Genomic DNA, 23,775 nt, shown 5'->3' with positions numbered 1-23,775 from the left:
GTTTTTACACAAACATATCACTGAATTAAATAAAATTTGCAATATTGAAAACATGAAATTGAATCAAACATATTACAAACGTAGAATGAAGCTTATAACTATGCATACAGCCTGTTTACACTTTTTTTTTTTTTTTTTTAAATTCAGTACAGTCTTTTTTACTTTTCATATTTACTGTTCTCAGGTACAGTACATTTTACATTTTAACTTTATCGAAGGACATGAAGTAATTTTTTTAGGTGGTTTTTGTTTTAAAAACTATGAGAACCACTAATATATTTTTTCAACCTCTGACGAGATTTAAAAAGTAACACTGTTATTTTGACAAAGGAGTAAAAAGCACAGGTATCTGTTGTTAAATGTAAGGAGTACAAGTTGTAAGAAAATAAATACTCCGTAGAGTACAGATACTGTTCTGAAAAATACTGCTGAAAAATCTACTTCAGGCTAGTAACAAAGTATTTGTAGGTGGTTACTCCCGCTTCTGGGTAAATATCCCTCATTGGCTGCTAGAACAGACGCCCCGCCCCGTTTTGCATTTAAGGGGTGTGCTTGTACTGAAAACAGGGATCAGTACGTGTGCTTTGCTTGTTGATGTTCTCGCGCAATCGGCTTAAGCGATTGTTTACGTCCGCACCAATGTCGTTGAAGCTCGCGGCCACGTCGCTGACCCGCACGCTCTGGAGCGGAGGAAGCCGAAAACGATCCCCCAAAGTCAACGGCGCGTGCTGCGTCACCTTACGCGGCCACGACGGGACAAAAGAACGAAGTGGCTGCTCCGGCCCCTCCGGGGGGGCGAGCGTTGGCGACGTTCAGCCGCGCAGCGAGCCGCCCCTCAGGGACACCACCCCCACCCACGCCGGACAGCGAGCCGAGGAGCCGGCGGGCGCGCCCGGTGTGACTGGCGCGAGGAGACGGGCGTCCACCACCGCCACTGCTCCCGTGGACCAGAAATCCTACATGTGGGCTCGTTACTCCGACCTGAGACGACTGGTCCACGGTCAGTAGAATGCCAAACTAGTTGACATAAATCTAATCGTGGATCATCTCTCGAAATAACCTTCGCCTGTTACTGTGCTCTTGCCACTCGAAGCTCTCGCGTGGGGTTTGGATTCAGTGTCTAAAACCTGAAACCTAAAACCAGAACCGTTTGTTTAGTTTACTTCTCAGAACTCGCCCCCCTCCCCCCCTTTCTAACTGTTCTTGATAACCAGATAATCATCCTCACTAGTAAGAACATTCACTGCACTAATTGAACTCTTACTCTTGTTTTAGTAGCAAACTTTTACCACTACACTGTGAAATTTGTGCACACGAGCTGGAAAACTTTGGCAAACTAGTAGGAAAATGTTGCTGGTGTCCGCTAGTTGACAACATTATGTTAGTAATACCACTCATGAAATAAAATTGTGTGTATATAGGATATTGTGTGAGTGTGTGTATATATATATATATATATATATATATAAACACAATAAAATTGTGTGTATATATAAATAAAAGTGTGCAGAAATCTCATACAAGTGCAACAAACTTTACTAGTAAAACACTCGTGCACGGAAGTGTTTTACGAGGAAGGACCAGAGGTAGGTAGAGTAGCCAAGTACTGTAGTAAGAGTACTGTTACTTTAGAATATGACGACTCAAGTAAAACTAAAAAGTAGTCATCCAAATATTGACTTGAGTAAGAGTAAGAAAGTACTCAATGAAAAACTCCTCAAGTCAAGAGTAACTTCATTTTGATCGGCTCGCGAAGGCTATATGTGCGGTCATGTGACTGCCTTGTGTCGTATGGTTGGTGAATTGGAGTCAAATGACATCAGTGATCCCGTTTGATTGGCGCAATGGGCAGCCTATGCGGAAGTCGAAGATGGAGTCTAAAAATAGACGCGCACAAGCGAGAATGAATAAATAAAAGTACCGAACTGCATGTCGATCATTGTAACGGAGTAAAAGTATCGATCCTTCATCACATAAATACTCAAGTAAAAATACGCATTTAAAGTACTCTGACAAGTACAGTTTATGGAAAATATTACGTGAGTAAATGTAAGTGAGTAAATGGAGTGCGTTACTATCCACCTCTGGTACGGACAAAGGGCATACTAGTGGATGGAAAGGCGTTTGAGCATTTATTCAATATCCTTGAAATCTAGCTTAGTACTAGTACACTCTTTCTCCCTACTGGTAAGACAGTTCCGCACAATAGTAGAATGATTGTCTTACTAGTATCATTCTCCACTAAGCTGTATGTCAAGGATATTGAGTAAATGCTCAAGCAGCTTTTTATTAGTGCTATTAGTGCGAGACTACATGCACTAGTAACTAGTAGGATATTTCTGCATACTAGTAGAGCAACTTTGGCATTCTAATAGGACAACCACACGTTACTCGTGAGGCAAAACTGCCCGAGTTGACAACGGCATCTTACTGGAACCTCTCATGGCATTGTAGTTCTTCACTAGTAGTACTAGTCGCAGATGTCAACTCGTGCACGGTTTTGACTCACTAGTAACGTTCAGTAGTTCTCCTACGAGTATGCCAAAGTTGTGCTGCAAGTGCGCACAAAATGTATACAGTAGTGGGGAGAAATGCTACTAGTAAGACAGTTTTTCAACTATTGTGCTGAATAGTGTTACTAGTAAGTACTCTCATTGTCCGTACTAGTAGAATGACTGTGTCTGATTATACTTTTTTTTTCCAAATAAGCACAATATAAAGGATATTGGATAAATGCACTAATGGTTTTCCACCCACTACTAATGCGTGACTACATGCAAGTCGTAGGCTATTTCTGTAACATGTATGCATTTTTTGCACACCTGTAGAACAACTTCAACTAAATAAATCAACAGATATTATAGTACTAATGATAATGTAAATACTCAGTGAAACTTTGACTCTGACATTTTGACTGTAGTGTAGCTCCAGGGAACTGAAGCCAAAGCTGGTGGGTGCATGGCCAGCTGCCTCCCCCCCAGTGCACCCCCCAGCCACACTATCATTATCTCTCAGGGGCAGTGTGTAAACTCTTCATTTAATCTGTGTTACTGTGCAAATACAACAGCGCGCTTGAAACCCACGCTGACTGTCTATCTGAAGGATTTTGCGTCCCCTCTCTGTGATAAATACAACAATATCTAGAACACGCCGTTGGTATCCTGTTTAGCTGGACATTGCATAGATGAAATCAGTTGAGAAGTACACATTATGCAACTTCCTGAGATTCTGCCAGGCTCTCCAAATTGAAGTAATCTTGGATCCTCCGCAGACTGATTTTGGCTTCCTATTTCCTTCAGAGGTTTCAACATTTTTGTGTCGTTAAAACTGCTTGTTTTCAATGCGCTGCCGCTTTTCTCCTTGTGTTAGTTCAGTCTTCAGTGACTAATAATTCAATAAAAAAAAAAAAAAAAAAGCTAATTTAAAATAACCTACCATCACAATGAATTGTAATGCCCCTGCAATTGTTCAGAAATAGACACAGCTGCCGGTGAAACTTCAATCGCTTAATTGAACAAACGGTAAGAAAACAAAAAACTTAAGAAGCACATTAATTCACGAGCTGCCAATGGCCACAACTCGCACCGAGTAATTCACCAGCCAAACTGGCTAACGGGTTAGCCAGTTTACAAGCACTCTACACTCTTGTTTGCTGATGCCCACGTCACCCGCCAGGCCGAGCCTTTTGAAGCTGTACACACCCAAAAGTCACAGATACTACAGTAGAACGTGAGGTTGGCTAACCCAAGTGGACAAAAATAATACCTGCCCCTCACATTTACATGTAATTGATATAACAAGTCACATTAATTTTTTTTATCAGAATACTTCAATAATCAATAGGATGATCGATCGAATATTTGACTCTAAAAATATTCCATAGCGTTCACCCTTTTGGAAATTTTCAGTTGGAATTAATGGGAATAAACAGCAACGAACCATGCATTTTCAAAATTGAAGGCGAGCTCTTAAAGGGAACTTAAGTATAGTCGTGCAAAATATATTTCCGCATAATCCTGATGAAAACAACCATAGTTCAAGGAAATCCGGTGGGTGGTACCTTGTTACGCAAGCACTAAAGTTAAATATTTTTCTTTGTGTTGCCAGCCTACAATTTGCATTAGGAACAAGCTGCAGACACGCTGCCACTCAATTGACGTGAAAACAAACAAACAAAAACGGAGCAAATAAGGTACTGTAATGCCCTCGCATGTAGGCAAGGAGAGAAATCTATTTTTGCATGGATGTCTGCTTATGACAAAACTAAATGTTTATATTTATGCTTGAATATGATACCTTTCTGTCAAATTACCCTCAGTTCCCAGTTAGTTCCCATAATTCCAATGGAAAGTTTCTAGTTTGGAATATTTCTAAACTTCCTCATCTTAAATTCCTGTGGGAATTTTACGGGAAATTTTCCACCTCCCTTGCAAGCATGTCTGTCTGGGTCAAATGTTACAGGCTAAGGGCCAGCTCTCAGTAGGCCAGGTTTCTGAAATAACAACTTTGCACCGTCAGAACTAATTCCACCCGGCGCGTGCAAGTCCCTCAACTCGTCGGCCATCTACGCCAACAACGAGGTCAGCTTGGCCGAAGTGGACATCTACGGCTTTGACTACGACTACACGCTGGCTTTGTATTCTAATGCGCTCAACACAATGATTTACAACACAGCGAGGGACTTTCTCATTGAGCACTTCAAGGTTTGTGCCAGTATGGAGATGAGATTTTGGCAACATAATCTCACAAACACACATTTTTGTTTTGCGCTCCTGCTCCACAGTACCCCGAGGAAATCCTCAGCTATGATTACATTCCCAACTTTGCAGCTCGGGGGCTGCACTATGATATCCAAAAGGTAAATCATCTTACATTGCTGAAAGAAAAGCTCTTGTATTTCCTTGAAGCAGCAGCAGCAGCAGCATCTTTAGGTTAAATTACTTCTCCCCTGTAGGGTCTCCTGATGAAGATAGATGCCTTCCATTACATTCAATCAGGAACAGTATACAGGTGAAAAATTATTGCCAATATTTGCAGAGTATTCCAAAAGTCATTATACGGTTCCTTTTTTTGTGGCTCATCAATTGACAAAATTGTCACCTGACAAGAAGTTTTTCTGTCTCGACTGCAGCTTAACGGCAGTTTGAGTGGCTTTATGGCCTTCACACCTCCATCAGTGGTGGTACTGTATAACAGACCTTCTACTGCATGGTTTGTCAAGAACCGATCCTGTTTCGAGAAACTTGCCATTGATAGCATAAATTGTACTATGTGTTGGACCAGTGTGACAGCCATAAAGCCTCTCAAACTGACTCTGAACTACATTCAGGGCCTGAAAAAAAACGTCTTGTCAGGCGACACTTTAGTCAATTGATGAGCCGCAAAAAAAGGAAACGGCCGGCGGACAATTTTACAACACTGCTCCAATGTCATTTGACGAGCCATGGGCAAAGTAATGATATACTTACAAAGACTGCAAAGCCTAAGATGTCACACCCTGTGTTTTCAATTTTCATATTTAATGACAGGGGTCTCAAGCCAGTGCCTGACGAGGAAGTCCTCAAGCTCTACGGCGGAACTTACCATATCCCACTGCAGCAGGATAGTGGATTCTATGGAAAGGTTAGAATAGAACATTCCTTGAGAGATGAGTGACCTGTTTTTCAAGATATGAGATGTCGTTCGGTTGATTTTTACGCTGACTTGTGAGCAAAAATTTGAGACACAAGTACTGTGTGGTGACACTAAACTCAACTCATTTGACAACAAGCAGCCATTTTGTACATAGTAAACATCCATGATTTTGTCATACAAGTGTCCAGAAAAGGGCCCCTCTGACAGTTACTTCTGTTTGACCCAGTTATGTGTCTGCTTTGACCATATTTGGCTAAGACCACCCCCTTTCCTTTGATTGAGTGCCTCTGTGTAGAAGACCCGTGTAGAGAGAACACGTGTTTGTTATGCTGACAGCGCTGGCTTGGGAGCGGAGAGGTAGACGGAGATCTTCGCTCGTGATTTAGATAAGCTCGAGAAATTCCAATGACCTGATTTCAGGCCTTGGAAGAAAAGCGTCTGGAACTCAGGGATGTGTGGACTATTTTAAGTCATATTTTACATTTCTGGGGCACCATAGAGCCATTATTTCAACCCACATACTAGAACAACTTGGGACATTTTCAACACTTAAGAAGGGTCAATAATTGGAGAAAAATTACATTGTGTACCCACATTGGGACCGAGCAATAATGCTGAGTTGTGAGAAAATATGAAATTGACCAAATTCAGAGAGAGGTGGTTTCAGCCCAATGTGAGCGATATAGTCTTTATCATCTGCAAAGAGTGACTACTATTACTGCGGCTGACTGACAAATTTTGACCGGCTCCATATATATCCCAATGTATATATTATATATTCTATTTAACTAGGCCATGACTGTGTTTTTAAAAAAATAAAATATAGTGCTATGCTTTTTGGGGGGAGAAAAGGGGTGGAACAGATTAATGGAACTCTCATTCCTTTCAATGTCAATATCCCAAACTCTGATGTCGTGATGATGAAAAAAAAAAAAAAAAAAAATTTTTTATTAAATATCCAACTGCCCATGTCATTTTCTTACATAAGCGATCATGGTGTATTTTGTAATCTCGTTTGCGCCGGTGTCGTCATAAAGCAGCAGGAATGCAGGGATTGTGTCCACATAATAGTTGTTTTCGATCAGCTTATTCTCTCCCTTGCGTCCAGTCTGTTGGACGTTACACAGCTTTATTTGTCCCATTCGCTCATTAGGGGGAAGCTCACGCTGATGGATGTTTGGAATGTGAATCCTTTCGAGGAGCCTCTTGATGTTCTAATCCTTTTTTAAAACCACTTCACTCACATAGTCCTCAGCCCAGCCTCCCCGGTTTGCAGTAGAATGAAAAATAAGTCTCAATTAAATCTTGTTGGGAATATTGAAAGCTTATACTAAATGTTGTGCTTTGTAACAGGGCCCTAAGGTGAAACAGTTCATGGACATCTTCTCCATCCCTGAGATGACTCTCTTGGCTGTGGCAAATGATTTTTTCATCACCAATGACATTGATTATGATCCAGTACACCTCTCCAAAGATGTCTCAGTAAGTACGACAGTTAGTATTCAAGTATAGACCGTAAACCTGTGTAAGTTATTAAATGAATTATGTCTTGATGCATTTTTATGAGCTTACATGTGCAGATATGATGATTATTATTATTATTTTTTTTACAAGCTAAGTTGATGGAAAGGAAAACAGCATCTCCCATTCGCAGTGGCACAATTTCTATTCAATCGCGTTGCCATTTTTCACCAAATATAAAGCAAAACGTACATTTGCTTTTAGCTGGATCAATTGTAGATGTTTAGTAAAACTTTGGACCAGAAAGTGTAGCTGAACAAAGATGATCAGGGGGGAGAGGGTGAAAGGCAGTATAGATTATTTTGTCAGTGCACTATCACTTGCAGTTTCAAAGGTTTGTTCTTGTTGCTACCCAATAATCATCATTGAGCAGCTTCTGTTTGTTTGAAACATGGGATGAGTGGTCATTAGACCCATAGTCATTTCAATTATTGGATCTCAATGATACAGTATCTAACAAAAGTGAATATTGTAGACCCCTCATATTTTTTGTCGATTTTATTTTAACTTTTTTTATAGGGCAACACTGAAGAAATGAAAAAGCTACAATGTAAAGTAGTCGGTGTCCAGTTTGTATTTTTTTGCTTTGACTTGCGAGCAAAAATTGGACGTGTGATTGCTGTGTGGTGGCAGTAGACTCGACTCACTTTTACAGCAAGTAGCAGTTTGGTAGATGGTAAACAATTCTTCCAAAAAAGAGGCTTCAAGTTGCTTATTGCCACTGTCAGTTCAGGTTTACTGTCAAACGTAAGTAAAAGAGAATTGCACCTTGTGTATTTATAACAACCACATAGCTTTGCCTTAGTAAAGTCTGCTAAGTTAAATGATAACAAATAATGCAAAACGCCGCAAAGGGGCTAACATATAGCATCGGTGTCGCAGTGTTATAACCGTTTAAGTAACTGATATTTGAGCACAAATGGTAGACGATACTCACAGGCATATCGTCTTTACCCTTGGCAAAAAATTACCAATATTACGCCACCTCACTGAGTCAATTGTGAAACTCCTGTATGCCTCTATTTTATTGAACTGCCCCCAGGTGGTCGAGGTGGACACATCAGAAGGAGCAGCGCAATGTCCATTGAACTGAAGCAAAAACTGTGGCAAAGACTCTTTATTTTCTTAACATTCAATTTGCTTACGTCATTACTGTTATGTATTATGTTGTTATGAATTTCAATATCATAGTGCTATTTTTCTAGATTGATTAATTTTTTTGTGCTTGTCAGATACCAGATTAATGGCATTTCTGTGGGGAAATATGATTTGCGAAACGAGTCTTTTGAGTTCCGTCGAGTCACCACTGCACCTCCTCAACGGTGGGTGTCCTAGCTTCAGCAGATAGTCACGGTATGGGTCAAGGTCTGAGCCTCCCGCACCTCATGTTTGCAGAGCTCTGGCTCCTACTGCGAGGTATAGAAAATCAGTGCTTTCACATTCCTCAGCTGGAAGCACAGGAATCAGCTGAGTGAAAGAACCTGCTTGGGCAAAGAATAACAACTCTTGGGCTTGACTGACAAGGGTTTCCGCCTTGGAGGGAAACACAACGAAGTCTATGCAGCTTTTTCTAAGCTTGACCAGCAGTGACTGACCTAAAGAACATTTTCCCATTGTCACTTTCAGGAAGCAATTGGCATGGTTCACCTCAAAGGCTTCATGTACAAGTGGATCATGCAAGATCTTGGTAAGATTTTCAAGTCTGGACAACGCAAGCATTTGTCTGTGAGTTCTGTTCTTTGTGCCTAGACAAGTTCATTCTGAGAGGAGAGGAGACAGATGCTGTTTTGCACCGACTCGTCAGTCATGGGAAGAAACTTTTCCTCATCACCAACAGTCCCTTCAGCTTTGTGTAAGTGTTTTAGTATCTCAGGTTTTGGCCTCACAAATATTAATTAACACATTCACTGCCATTGACAGCTTTAGAAGTCAAATATCCATGTTAACTGGGAAGGCTGGTTGTGAATGAGTTAAGGGACGGTTTCTCTTCCATGTGTAGGGACAAAGGCATGACGCACATGGTGGGAAAAGAGTGGCGAGACTTCTTTGACGTCATCATCGTGCAGGCGGACAAACCCCACTTCTTCACCGACTGCGTCAAGTATGTACCAACGTTTCCTGTGTAGTGCGGCGGTCTCCAACCACCAATCCACACGGAGCGAGTGAACGAAACAGCCTTTATTTATTATCACAGTCTGAAAGAAGTCAACGGCTACACCCACCTGTGTCGCTGTACACGTTAAACCGCTTGGTCAAGTGATACGACACAACTTCCAAGGAAAGGAGGGCTACGTTGAAGAGACAATATCAGGAGTCCATCCATCCATTTTCTGAGGCCCTTACCCTCACAAGGGTCGCGGGAGTGTTGGAGCCTAACCCAGCTATGATCGGGCAGGAGGCGGGGTACACCCTGAACTGGTTGCCAGCCAATCGCAGGGCACACATAAACAAACAACCATTCGCACTCACAGTCACACCTACGGGCAATTTTGAGACTTCAATTAACCTACAATGCATGTTTTGGGGATGTGGGAGGAAACTGGAGTACCCGGAGAAAACCCACTCAGGCACGCGGAGAACATGCAAACTCCACACAGGCGGGGCCGGGGATTGAACCCCGGTCCTCAGGACTGTGAGCCAGACACTCTAACCAGTCTTTCACCGTGCCGCCAATATCAGGAGTCGTATTTAAAATATGGGCTTATCGCTACAGGTGCCAATCAAAAATTGCTTCACGTGAAAGCAGTTTGTGGTGCTAAAAAGGTTAGGCACTGCTGCTGTAGTGTGCTTGAAAACAGCCGCTCAGTAATGTCGCTCATGATTCTTAGTGTGGCTCCCTCTAGTGGTATGTGGAGGAGACAAATCACTACCAATCAGCTGTATTTAACTTTCAAATAAAAACAAAATAGCATTTATTCTTTAAGAAGTATTTTTTTTAAACCTTTGTTTAGGTACATTATTTATTTAACGTATGTGCAATGGATTTTATGTGAATCATTAAGTAAATTTTCAATTTTAATGTATTTAAGTGCAGTGTTAATTTTCAAACTGTGCATTGCAGACCCTTCAGACGCCTGGATGGAAATGGGGACCTTCGCTGGGAAAAGATCAGCAGTTTAGACAAAGGGCACATCTACAAACAGGTCAGTGCTTTGACCGTGTGTGTAAACATTGCGTGGTCGACATCAGGTGAGGTGGAGAGCAGAAGTGTCGTTTCCATATCAATCACAGACTCACTGGCATGTTTGTCTTGTCTTGCAGGGAAATTTGTTTGACTTTCTCAGGTTGACGGGCTGGCGAGGATCGAAGGTTCTTTACTTTGGAGACCATCTTTATAGCGACTTGGCTGTGAGTGTCAGGACAAAGTGGCTCCATGCTGAGTGTTACCGTGCTCGCTAACAAACATCAATAAGTGCATGTTTCTTCAGCACAGCGTTTCCAAACCTTTATGGAGCCAAGGCACACTATTAAACAAGATTGTTGAAAAATGTATACAGTGGTGCATTGGGATACAGTATGAGTTTAATTTGTTCCATGATTCATTTGTTGCGGCTCCGTCCGGTGTGTGTGACTTGGCCACTGGGGGCAGTATAACATAGTCATGTAGACAGAAATCAAGAGTTTCACAACCACTGTAAGTGACTCACTAAGCTGCAATATTAGTTTTTTTTTTTTTTTTTTTTAAAGAGGATTAAGGATACATGCCTGAGTATTGTTACATTGTCTGTCTATAAGTGTTTCTTCACGTTTGTGTTCAAATATCCATTGCTTAAAGGGTTATAATACCACCACATACAGTAGATGCTAATCCTTAGCATTTATATTATCATTAATGGCGTTTAGCAATAAGCTAAGCAGCCTTTTCTAGGGCCAAACTATGTTTATTTTAAATACACAAAGTGTGATTTGTCTCTTTGTTTGGTGGATAATTCCTCCTATGGTTTTTGATAGAGTTGAGGTCAGTATTTAGTTTTTTTCCCTATACCAAAGTCATCAAACCCTGCCTTTAGGGACCTTACATTGTGCACCAAGAAGAGAAAAGGACCTTCTCCAAATGGCACAGAAATGTCCAAAAGGTCTTTGTAAGATGAAGAAGCAAGAGGTTGTATCGATTAAGTAATGGATTCAAAGATGCGTCCCAAGATTTTTCTCTTTGTAGCATAGTGGAAAGCTATAATTAATGAGCAAAAGCAAAAATACAACACTAGAGGGCAGTGCTTGCTGGACGATGTGGTAGGTGTGGTTGGAGTTTTGTTTGCTACAGTATGTTGTTTCCTTTTCAGGTTTTTTCTTTTCTTTTCTTTTTTTGTGCAAACTTTTAGTGCCATAGAGCAGATACTCATTCTACTATCAGACAATAATTTCTCTTTGCGGCAGGACCTGATGCTACGACACGGCTGGCGTACAGGCGCCATTGTACCAGAACTGGAGCATGAAACCAAAGTTGTAAGCACAGACCGCTACGCTCTCAGCCTCACGTGGCTCCAGGCCCTCACCGGCCTGATGGAACGATTACAGGTAAAGTCTATCTAAAAGCCGAGGGCTTGTAAAGATGTGCTCGGCTACCTTTTGACTATTTCTTGATTCTCTAGATGCACCGTGACCCGAACTCTCAACAGGTGCTTGACGAGTGGCAGAAGGAGCGAGAAGAACTCAGGTGAATGATGTCACTCAAACGCCCTTGAAGTGGCAGATTGAAGGATCTTCTTATTCACGAGGCTGGTCTAACCTGTCACTAGTTGTTTACCTTGCTAATCTGCCATTCTTCAAAAATACACAAAGGATAAAGAATTACAATACGCTTGACCCTTCACTTGTAACACTCCGGTTGAAATGAATCTGTTTTGAAGCGACAGTTCAACAGCTTCACGGAAAGCCTTTTGAATGTGAGGATGGTATTTGTACTGTATTGTCTTATGCAGTCATGCCTTGACTTATGAGTTTGATTCAATCAGTGAACATGCTTTTAACTCAAATTCCTTGTACCTCAAATCATGTCTCCCCTTTTGAAATTAATGGAAATGTTATTGATTTGTTTGAGAGCCCCCAAAAACATTTAAAAAAAAAAAAAAAAAAAAATTTAAGCATTTGAAGCCTCTTTTTAGTTTTTTTTTTTTTTTTTTTTTTTTAATTTGTTTTTTTTTTTAAAATTCTGCTAAACTTCTGCTTGTTCTGAAATTTGCGGCCGTAACGCAAGTCATTGCTCACAACACAAGGCAAAAAAATAAATCGACCGACCGACCCCTCGTATCTCGAAAAACTCACAAGTCGAGGTACCGCTGTGTTACACACTAACGATAACATTGCCATGTTTGAGCATTACTTTTCGTTGTTGATCGGCAAGGAGCAATCTCAAACATTCTGCGTAATTGTTTGACTTTCATCCTAAATGTTGTTTCCCAGGGTGATGACAAAGAACCTGTTCAACCCCCAGTTCGGCAGCATCTTCAGAACGTGCCACAACCCCACGTACTTCTCCAGACGCCTGTCTCGCTTCTCCGACCTCTACATGGCCTCCCTCAGTTGTCTTTTGAACTACGACCTCTCGCACACTTTCTACCCACGCCGCACCCCTCTGCAGCACGAGGCACCGCTGTGGATGGACCAGCTCTGCACAGGATGCATGAAAACACCGTTTCTGGAGGAGATGGCCCAAATACGATGAGCGGATAGATTTTTGGAAACTTTATTGCCTTTCACGACGCTGATATGTTTGGGTACCGGAAGGCGGCACAAAACTGTACTTAGTGACCAGTTTGGCTGAAGAAGTAGATTAAAAACTGCCTGAGGATAGTATGCTGCTTGGGCTGCTAAAACTAATTGAAAAACAAAAACGCACAATTAGCTTTTTATATTTAGTTGTGTCAATGAAATCGTGTATACGTAAATAGTGCATGTGCAATTCACTTTTTCAAGTAGATGTATACCGCTTTCAAATTTATTTTTTTTTGTTGTTGTTTTTTTTTTTTTTTTTAAATGGAGGAAACCACATGGGAAATTACAAAGGAGTATTCGGGCTACACTTTAAAGAAAGAAATGAGAATACAGTGGCGCCTTGAGATAGGAGTGCTTTCACTTTCGACTTTTTCAAGATGCGAGCGGTCACGTGGCCTTTTTTTTTTGTCTTGAGATATGAGTGAGATCCAGCGAGAGAGAGAGAGAGAGATTATTTCATTGCATTTCCATTCATGTCAGTGTTTTAAGTTAAGTGTGCGGTCACGGAAAGAAACTCTCAATGCACCACCGTGCACCACAATAAAATTGGAATCTTACGAGTGCAAAGTTGGATTCCATAAAAATGTTTGTTTCACAATGAAAAAGTTCCCAAGATATTTTTCTTGAAATAGTTTTGTGTTTTTGAGATAAAAAGTCATAAGAGTGCAAGTGTAGTCCGTGGAACTTAATTTGATGAGCCTTCTGCTTTCTATAGGACAGTGGTAACAGTGTTCAGCGTGGAAGGTCATATTTCTCTGTTGAAAATGGCTTTTATTGAATAGAAATATGTGTGAATAATCATTTCAGTATGTGTATGCGGTCAAGTAACCCAGTTTGGCTTGCCCGTGGCAAAGTTCAAATGTCTACTACAGCAGACACTAGTTGTGCGTTGTAATGTAACGTTGGCATGGGTTAGGTCAGAAAATACATTAGAGATTAGGTAGCAACTCCAGAAAAAAAAAAAAAAAAAAGTAAAATACTGGATTCTTGTAGACCACACCAAAGAGCACCATTGCTTGTGGGGTTAACCTTGCCTCAGTAGTCTCAAATGGTGGTTGTTCAGATGTTTACTTACAATGTACAAGTCTTACCTTCTATGCGAATATACAAATGTACTCCGTGGCAATGCATCTCATGAATGTATGGTTCAATAAAATAACAGGATTTTACTGTAAAATGTGTCAAATTTGGCCCATTTTGACATTTGACAGAAAAATAATAATCATAAAAAAAAAAAATTAAATGTCATTCGTTCATGGATTTTCGATTTACAAATGTGTTACTGTAACTAAAGGAAAATGGTGGTCCTGAAACTAAAGTACATGTCATGAGTATTTGTATTTATTTATTTTTTAATTTTTTTATAGGACAGTGGTAACCGCGTTCAAGAGGGAAGATTGAAACAGTCCTGAGAACTGTCTGTGTTCCCACCATTTTTGCACAAGTTCCCACAGCAACACGCTCCCATGGGTCTTTGAAGAGTCATGGTCCAATTTCAAAACAGTGAAAGAGTAAAATTCAGCACAAGTAAATGCATGCAGTTGGCTTCACACCTCCCTCAACCTTTCGTTATTATTCTTGAACAGACGGACTGGACCAACTATTTCAATTCACTATTAAATGTATAAAACCACACTAAAATCAATTTTGCAATATCCCCAAAAAAAAAAAAAAAGTTGTATACCTTATACTATACCTGCATGAGTGTACCAGACAGACACTGGTGAGCTTTGCTTTCCTTGGGAGTTGTGCGTGTGGGTTTGACGTTTGCGCCGGGGCACTTTTCTTGTGTTTATCTCATTGGTCGCGTGGTTGCTAAGCAGCGCAGCATCCATCGCCGCTCTACTCCGCACAACAAACTCATTCACTTCACCATCCGCCTGGCAGAAGACAGCAGCAGCAAAGGTAGCGTTCTCTGCATGCTGCTCTACTTCATGTCGCTTCTGTTTTTGGGTTGGAGAAATTGGTGCACAGTGCAGGAATCCTGCTGTAGTTTCAGAGGCAAATTTTTCACAATTGGCTTGGGCCCATATTAATAATGAACACATCTCTGCGCATGAAGTAACTAATTAGTTGTGTGACCTGTTTCTGCCAACGAGCGCTTACATCATTGCCGTCGTTGCTGCGTATTTTCCGGGCTGCAAAACCTGTTTATTGGTGATGATGTGGATGTGGTACATGTCCCGGTTTTATGCTGACCTGTGTCATGTGTGCTTTGCAGCGGCAGTTGTAACTCTAACGGTGCTTGTTGTTGTGTGTTATTAATTCAACTATCAATACAGGGTTAGTATCAATAAACAGTTAAACAGTGGGCCCGTTTCGACGCACATTGAGTACTATACTGTCAAACCTTCAGTGGACCCACATACTGCCACCGCTAACATTTTTCTAAGAATACAGCGGTGCCTTGAGATACGAGTGACCAGAATTACGGGTTTTTCAAGACATGAGCCATTGTTCGGCCGATTTTTTTTGCTCTGACTTGCGTGCAAACATTTGAGTTACACTGCAAAAATTCAAACTCTTACCAAGAATATTTGTTTTAGTTCTGGTCAAAACTAATTAAAACAAGACTCATTACATAAAAAGTAACAAGAGCATTTTAAAAAGTTGACAGTAGAGTAAAAAAAAAAACAAAAAAACTTGTTCTTATTTCACAGGCATATTTTATTTATACTCTGTTAAAAATGAAGAATATTACTGCAGCTTACTGAGCAATTGTGACCGTCTTTTCATGTCTATACATAAGGATGTAGGAATTATACTGCCCCCAGGTGACCAAGGCGTGTAAAACCAGAAGGAGCAGCACAATGTCCATAAAACTGAAACAAAAACTTTTGCAAAAACAGTTTTATTCTTTCCATTCTATTTCATCGTATCATTGCATGTTTTTATAAAGTACAATATAATCGAGTTAATATAATTGTTCTTACTGAAAAACACATGACACATTTTTTTTTTTTTTTTTTTTTTTTTGCGAGGCTGGACCGGATAAATGGGATTTTAATGGGGGAAAGAAAATTTGAGTTACGATCGTGGTCAAGGAATGAATTAAACTTGTGTCTCAAGGCACCTCTGTAGTGGCGCTTCGCGTGTGGAGCCACTGGGCTGACTGGCGCTCGTTGTTTGATGGATGGCTGCGGGAGCGAGTGGTCACATCTGCTCGCCGCGCGGTATACGTGCTCGTGTCAAGACAACCGACAGCCAGACAAACCTCATCTTCTGAAATCATTGACCAGATTTGACTTCTCAACAAACCTTTCCAGCTTTCTGTCACTGAGTTTTACCCGTACAAGCCTTCATCGTTCACTGCCTCCATCCTGATTGTCTCTTGTCACAGTACTTTGCTTCTTCTTTCTTTCCATTTTCAAAAGGTTTAGTCCTCCCCGCATCCCATCATACGCTCCCTGCTTAATCTTTTCATTCCATTTCCGCCTCCCGCTTTTTATTTCTCTTCGGTCTCGGTTGAGTGCCTCTAGTGATGCTATGCTGGCGGCGAAGAGGATTGTCAGTCCCTCCTCACGGCAGCCTCCTGTATTATTAAACGTAACGGGACCTTTACTTTTACAGCCCGGGGATGATGGAAGTATTCCCTGCAACACGGTGATCTACACGGACAGGAACCGAGTAAGAAAACAGTTGTGTTATTTGTGTAGCTGTACATCCGTAGTATCAAAGCTTCAACATCTTCATCGCGGGTCGTGTCGTAGTTATGCTTTCCCACAGAAGGCCGTGATGACTGTGAAAATCACTGGTTGTGACCAGTCAGGTGTTGTCTGCTGGCCTAAACTCAAACTAAAACACCGCCGTACGTTTACGATGATAATTCTAATACAAGAGCAAGCGTAGCCGGAGGTCGCAGAAATGAAGCACAAGCTGAAAGGAAAAGAAGAAGAAGATTTATTGCATAAATGAAACTAACAAAACAAAACAAAAACAAACAAAAAAACCCACACTCGATTTGCTTTAGTGGGCCAAATGACATGGACGGGCCGGATCTCGCCCCCATGCCTTGAGTTTCACACCCATGTGCACGTATCACGTCGATTCATTTTGTGAGGGAAATGAGCGTGACGGAGAAGGGCCCTGGAGTCAGCAACGGATTGGTTCTGCCATTGTGCTGGCACGAGGCAGTTGTTGTGCACTCATTAATCAGATGTCACATGATGTCAGAAAAGGCACGATATGATTAGGGATGGAAAAAAAGAGAAATCCTCTTGTATGAATTGTTCAAGTAATTGCGTCTCTGGGGTTAGATGAAATCACGTCTCACAGACCTTTTGCGTCAAACAGAGAAGTCCTTTGTGAGCGCGTTGTGCCTCATTTGCGCCACAGTCATTTTCGGAGGAGATGATATTATAATTATGACTTCCCACTAATGTGTTAAGATTTAGTCTGACAGACGTGGCAAAGGTTCTTGCACTCTGTGCTGAAGTGGACATAAAGATACTTTCCTGGACCCAGAATGTTATATACTCTATATACAGTGGTGATTTGAAATACGAGTGATCCGATTTAACACAATTTTAGAGATCCGAGTGATGTTTTTTTTTTTTTTGCCTTAGCTTGCGAGCAAAAATTTGAGATACGAGCACTGCATGGTGGCAGTCGACTGAAGTGAATTCATTTCACAACAAGTAGCAGTAGCAGTAAGTAAACCATTTTTCACTGTGGAAGAATTCCACTTTTTGATATTATTATTGCTGTCAAATGTCAAAACAGGTCAAATTGACCTGAGCAGTATGTAAGGATTACAGCACGCCACCGGGACCCTTAAAACCGCAGCAAGCGACATTGCACACATGCAACGGCAGATTTGTCATGGATTATTAACGTGAGACCACTGGGCCACCCCTGAGGGGCTTTGCTCTCGCACTGGCGAGCCCCTTTTGGCTCAGTTGCCACGAGGATGATGCCAGTGTGGCCCTGTAATGCTCTGCAATCTTATTCCCTCATGCTCCACTTTGACATCTCATGAGTTTGAGTGCAACCTTGTCCAGGTTGTAGAAGGCAGGTGTTTTTTTTGGTGGTTGTTTTTTTTGGGAGAATATGGTCCTATTTTCCAGAGAATAAAGGCGTCATTATTATTATTTTTTAAAATAATAAAACATATAATACTATGAGAATAACCTTGTATTTTTTTTAAATGGATTTCTTCCCTTGTTGAAGTTTGACTTCGGTGTCATTATGTTAAGACTTGATCCTGCAAAAATAAGACTTTATTCTTGCAAGATAATGATTCCCCCCCCGACAACAGACATCTTAGATTTTTTTTGAAGATTCTGATGTTTTTAATTTATGTATTTTTTGTTATTATTACTTTTTTTTTTTACATTTTAACATTACACCCCCCTCAAAAAATATATTTATATTATTGTAAGGGTTAGGTTTTTTTTTCTCTAGAAAATTGTCCATCGTTAAGATTACGAGGGACTCCTGTCCCGAAAAAGTTTGAGAAGCCCTGTTTTTGTTTGGTTGTTTTTGTTGCTACAACTTAACTTTGTTGCTACAGTTAATCGATTTGTTCTGCGACAAATCTCACTCATCTTTAGAGTCGTTCTAGTACTTTGACGCCGTCAACAAACACAACAGTCTACGCCAGAACTATGAGGCGGATTTGCAAACCACACGAAAAAAATTTTCCTCACTTTTTTCTGTGAACTTGTTAAAAGGATAAGATCTCATGGTGAAACCCCCCGCCCTCCCCCTCACCCCCTTCTATTAACAGAACTGGTATTCATCATTTCCCTCCCTGTTGAATTATTCATGTGCCTCCTCAGAGTCTACGTCAGGCGAACTGCTGCAAACAGATTATTCGAGCCAAAGTGTAGCTTCTCTTTGATGCTTTTTGAATGAGTCTTCGAAATGTATTCTCTTTCTCACGTTCTGCCTTTGTTCCGTCGTCCATTGAGTTGTGTGTCCTTTCCCGTTACGGCCCATAACTCGCCTACTCGTTTGATGTCGCACTTATTATTAAATTAAATGAATTACTCGTTCATTAGCTATTCCAAGAAAAAGGTGATTGGTGTAATATGTAATGAACATATAACATATATACAGTGGTGCCGTGAGATACAGGTGACTGGACTTTTTTTTTTTTTTTTTTTTTTGACATACGGGCCGTCAGTCGGCCACAAATGGTGGCGCAACACATGTAGACAGACAACATGACATTACTTGCAGGCATGTAGTCTTTATCCTCTGCAAAAAATGATTAATTATTGCAGGTGCAGAATCCCTGACAGTAGTGATGACATACTCGTTTGGGTCAACTGCATTATACTGCCCCCCGGTGGAAAGGACACACCAGAAGGAGCAGCACAATTAATTGAATTGATGCATTCAATTATTAGCACAAACTGTTTAATGTCCATGCTATTATATTATGTCATTACTCTGATTTTATAAAGTAGGCTATTATAGAGTGAGAGTTTCCATATTCAAAAACACATTACAACATTTTTGGTTGATTTTTATGGGGACGCATTAATGGCATTTCCATTCATTTCAATGGGGAATGATGATTTGAGATTTTTGTTTGGAATTATGAGCACGGTCACTGGACGAGTTCAACTCGTACCTCAACGTACCACTGTATATGCGAAATAGTTTATTATACTAAAATTGTTGTCTTTTTTAAAATTCATAATTCCATTATTTAATGATATTAATGAGAACAAAACTTGTATGAATAGAGTATATACATTTTAATGAACCGATTTCGGGAAAAAACTGCTACATGAATGCAACAAATAATTTTTAATTACGGCAGTCTTGATCATGTAACTGCTCAGTGGGCTGGATTAAATAATTTAATGAATCATATGTGGTTGGTGATGTACTACTAGAAGTTAACTTGTGTAACTTTATAATGTCACGAGTAGTACGAGTTGCACTGTTTTCACCTGGAGTGCACCTTTGCCTCCCTGGTAACACGTTGTCCTACTTGTATGCGAAACAAAACAAAACAAAACAAAACAAAACTCAGCAGAGTGCAAGTTTAATTTCCCCTCGAGGGATTATCACAGCAAAAGGTTGTTTTCCATGAAGACCGCAGCGAATGATTGAATGACTTCTTTGTCTGCCAGATGTGTGGAAGAAAGCCCTCCAGCAAGCGCAACAGTTCTCGCACATGCACAAGTTTCATACAGTGGAACCTCAAGTCGCGAATTACGCGACTTGTGAGTTTTTTGAGATACAAGCCGTTGCTGGGCTGATTTTTTTTCTTTCGTACTAGTAGTTTTTAAAATATATATCTATATTTTTTAATTCATTCAAACTAGAATATCAGGCTGGAACAGGCTTAAGAAAATGCTTATTTATATGGCGTGCCGTTTGTAAAGTGGGTCACACTGAAAATAACAAACAGTGTTTAAAAAAAAATTGTGTGAATTTTCGAGAGTCCATTTTCTGCACATTTAGAACAATATTTCTCATTATAGTTCAATCCAAACATTAAATGTTACACCTAAATCTCAAATCTAAATGCTAAATATATATTTAAATATTAACCATATATCTAAATATTAATTTTAAATATAAATGTAAAATATATATATAAATGTTAAATATATATATATATAAATCTTAAATATAAATCTTAAAACTAAATGTTAAATCTAGATATAAATATTAAATTTAGCTATAAATATAAATCTTAAACTAAATGTTAAATATACATTTAAATATAATGATGTGATATAAATGTTAAATGTTAAATCTAAATGTTTCAGGTCAAGCTAAATATATCGCTAATCTGTAAATCCACACAGCGATGAAACGGAAGTACCAAAATAAAAGCTGTGTGTTCGTAGTGTAAAATAATGTATAAAAATATGCATCTTATACAGGGAAATGGACCCTTGAACATAGATGATCACTATCTGAAGTAATAAACCAGTTCGGGAAACTTTATTCGACGAGTACTTTGACTGTTTAGTGCCACAGCTCTGCAATGAGTTATGGCTGGGTGCAGCTAGAAGATGTCGCTTCTCTCTCTGGAAATCCTCGCTGGCTGGGACCTCTGCCTCCTTTTCTCAAAGCAAGGAAGCTAGCTAGCTAACACAGCCGCCAGCATCTGCCTCAGTGCCTCTGCCATCGGCCGCCGTCCCCCTTCACAGCGCTGGACAACCGAAGCAGAAAGCGGCAAGCATCCTGAGGTGAGCAGGCCTGCTTCCCTGGCTTCCAAGCGACACTTCTTCATAAAAGTGACACTAAACACTCAAAAGTACTGGTCAAATAAAGTTTCCCTAACTGGTTTGTGATTTCAGCTAGTGATAATATATTGCCAAGGATCCTGGGAACAGGTGGGTGCCATGATTGGGCATAAAAGGAGCTTCCCGGAATTGCTCAGTCATTTACAAGCAAAGATGGGGCGAGGTTCACCTCTTTGTGAACAAGTGCGTGAGAAAATAGTCCAACAGTTTAAGGACAATGTTCCGCAACGTACAATTGCAAGGAATTTAGAGATTTCATCATCTGCCGTCCAAAATTGTCATCAAAAGGTTCAGAGAATCTGGAGAAATCGCCGCATGGAAGCGGCAAGGCCGAAAACCAGCATTGTATGCCCGTGACCTTCGATCCCTGAGGCGACACTGCATCAAAAACCGACCTCAATGTGTAAAGGATATCACCACGTGGGCTCAGGAACACTTCAGAAATGTCAGTAAATACAGTTCGGCGCTACATCCGTCAGTGCAACTTGAAACTCTACTATGCAAAGCAAAAGCCATTTCTCAACAACACCCAGAAACGCCGGCGGATAGAATAGATAATAGATATAATTACACTCCAAGCTTCCAACATGTTTTTCAAATTTATGCTTGCATCATTCCAAAATTTGTCTGCAATTACACAAACACACCAGAACTGAAAAGAACTGTTGTATGGACTATTGTGCTACATACATCATGCAAACTAGAAGCCCTTTATCAGTTCCTTTCAATGTCTTGTTTATCGACACACGCTGTAGTTACGGTCTGTATCCAAAGGAGGGCGCCATTACCCTGCATCTATCTATCTATCTATCTATCTATCTATCTATCTATCTATCTATCTATCTATCTATCTATCTATCTATCTATCTAGCTGTCTGTGTTTCAGAGTGCCACTTGCAACTCTTGGTTGTGTTTTGTGTGTGTGTTCCGAGTTTAAGTAAGCCTCTGTCATCTCGAACTCAAAATCTCATAAAGTGCAGCAACCTGCAGATTACGAGACTGATAAAAAGGTTTCTCGTCGTTTCCCCTCAATTTTATACATAAAAAGTGGCGTGGTGCACTTTTCGAGACATTAGTTTGATTTTAACAAACTGAAAATGACGGTAAACCTGAGGTAACGCAAGCGTCGCCTCCGGCTTATTATTTTCTCCTAAATGAATTACATCTTTATTTGACCGATATACGCTACACCATGTATTTCAGTATGTCCGTAATATATTGCCACCAGGCGGCAATGAGCAACGCAATGTCCATTGAACTGAAGCAAAAAATGTGGCAAAAGTTCATTACAATCTTATTAACACTGCCATTATAGTGAACTACTACATATTATAAAGTGCTATTTTTCTTCAAAAGAAACATATTACAAAAATCTTCCCGCCACTGATGATTCGCCATCACACGGTGACCCTCGAATGAGACGCTGTGAAAGGCGATATTGTTTTTGTGGGTGCCTGAAGGCTTCTTGGGAAGGAGAACGCTTGAGCAACAAGCCGCCTCTTCAACGCCGTGGAGTCTAAATACCGAGTTTGTCCACAGGATGTGAAAGTGGTCTCATTTGCCCACACAAATTAGCCAGCAGCACTCCATGACCAAGCAGTCTTATTCAATGTTCCAAAGTCCTAAACGTCATCGTTCAAAATAATGACACGCTGCATGGCTTCAGCTTCCGTTCGAAAAAATCAAAAGGCGAGATAAGGACTCACTTCTTTCCACCTACTTCAAAGCACAATTGCCCTTTGAATACTTGCGCACTTATATTTGGACGGCACCCCCTTCCTCTGCAAACTCTCCAAATATCCGCTTCTATGTGCACTCCTTGTTCACGCGGGTATCTGGAAAATATTTAGAAAGTACACAAGGGCAATAGGCAGTGTGTTCATTCTCATGCAAGTCTAAATATTGAGGAAAAACGGCCCTCACTCCTTAAGCGGCTGTTTGCGTGCGTTTGATGTTTTCGCAGTTCAGCTCTTTGGTTTCGTGGCCAATGCCAATGCAACACATAATTGAACTGCAGTGCGAAAGTGGCACGCCATTTTATATGCGCGTGCTCCTGAAACTTCATTTGGTGCATCAGCGTCATTGAACTGTCGTCAGTGCGCTCCAGTGGACAAAATTAGGAGCAACAGTTACTATCATTGAAAAATAGCACTGAACGCGTTCTCCAGATTGGACCCCCCCCACCTCCCGATGAGCCGGTTCTGGCCCGTGGGCCGGGTGTTTGACCACCCTGAGACTGAAATCAAATTGGAGGGGGGGGAAAAAAAAAATCCACATACTGTACTGGAACCTGTGCAAGCAAGAGAAACAAGAGTAAATGAACAAGAATAAACTTTTTTTTTTTTTTTGGAATCAATTAATCCATTTTCATGGACAAATATTGGAATTTAAATCTGTGCTTTTGACTTTGTTGAGGCCAGCAGGGAACGCCTGAATGGGAGAAAGTATAGAAAGCCCCCCCCCCCCCCACAAACCACACTTTTGGTTCCCAGGGTGACTGGCATCGTCAGCACCCACCCCCATCGTCCCCTCTCATCCTCTTTCCCTCCCCTGTTTGTGAAGAAGGCGTGTAAGCAAGGAAGAGGCCGGCCGGGCACGCCAGCCGTGTGGGGACACACACACACACACACACACACACACGCGCGTGCGCGCGCTCAGTCAGCGTCAGTGACGCGAGTCCATTCAGACC

At 40.8% G+C, this 23,775-nt stretch overlaps 1 protein-coding gene across 1 annotated transcript; it reads left to right on the top strand.

Moving 5' to 3' along the window:
- Window positions 1–557: 557 nt before the first annotated feature.
- Window positions 558–14,047, top strand: nt5dc2 (5'-nucleotidase domain containing 2). Its single transcript, XM_061674601.1, has 14 exons — window positions 558–1,000; window positions 4,519–4,703; window positions 4,784–4,858; window positions 4,955–5,010; window positions 5,529–5,622; window positions 6,988–7,116; window positions 8,782–8,842; window positions 8,905–9,007; window positions 9,155–9,256; window positions 10,217–10,298; window positions 10,417–10,503; window positions 11,533–11,673; window positions 11,748–11,812; window positions 12,559–14,047. The coding sequence occupies exons 1-14, from the start codon at window positions 595–597 to the stop codon at window positions 12,818–12,820; spliced, it is 1,848 nt and encodes a 615-aa protein (XP_061530585.1). The 5' UTR covers window positions 558–594; the 3' UTR covers window positions 12,821–14,047.
- Window positions 14,048–23,775: the final 9,728 nt, after the last annotated feature.

Source organism: Phycodurus eques, chromosome 1, assembly GCF_024500275.1.
Source record: "Phycodurus eques isolate BA_2022a chromosome 1, UOR_Pequ_1.1, whole genome shotgun sequence".
Classification (NCBI taxonomy): Eukaryota; Metazoa; Chordata; class Actinopteri; order Syngnathiformes; family Syngnathidae; genus Phycodurus; species Phycodurus eques.
The sequence above is the reverse complement of the archived record's forward strand: the minus strand, read 5'-3'. Positions and strand labels throughout refer to the sequence as shown.

What these genes read in the sequence shown, in the direction of transcription:
- nt5dc2 (XM_061674601.1), top strand. Translation starts at nt 595, where the DNA reads ATGTTCTCGCGCAATCGGCTTAAGCGATTGTTTACGTCCGCACCAATG. An exon ending in TTCTTCACCGACTGCGTCAA is followed by an intron (nt 9,257 to 10,216) that starts GTATGTACCAAC and finishes TGTGCATTGCAG; the next exon opens with ACCCTTCAGACGCCTGGATG. An exon ending in ATCTTTATAGCGACTTGGCT is followed by an intron (nt 10,504 to 11,532) that starts GTGAGTGTCAGG and finishes TCTTTGCGGCAG; the next exon opens with GACCTGATGCTACGACACGG.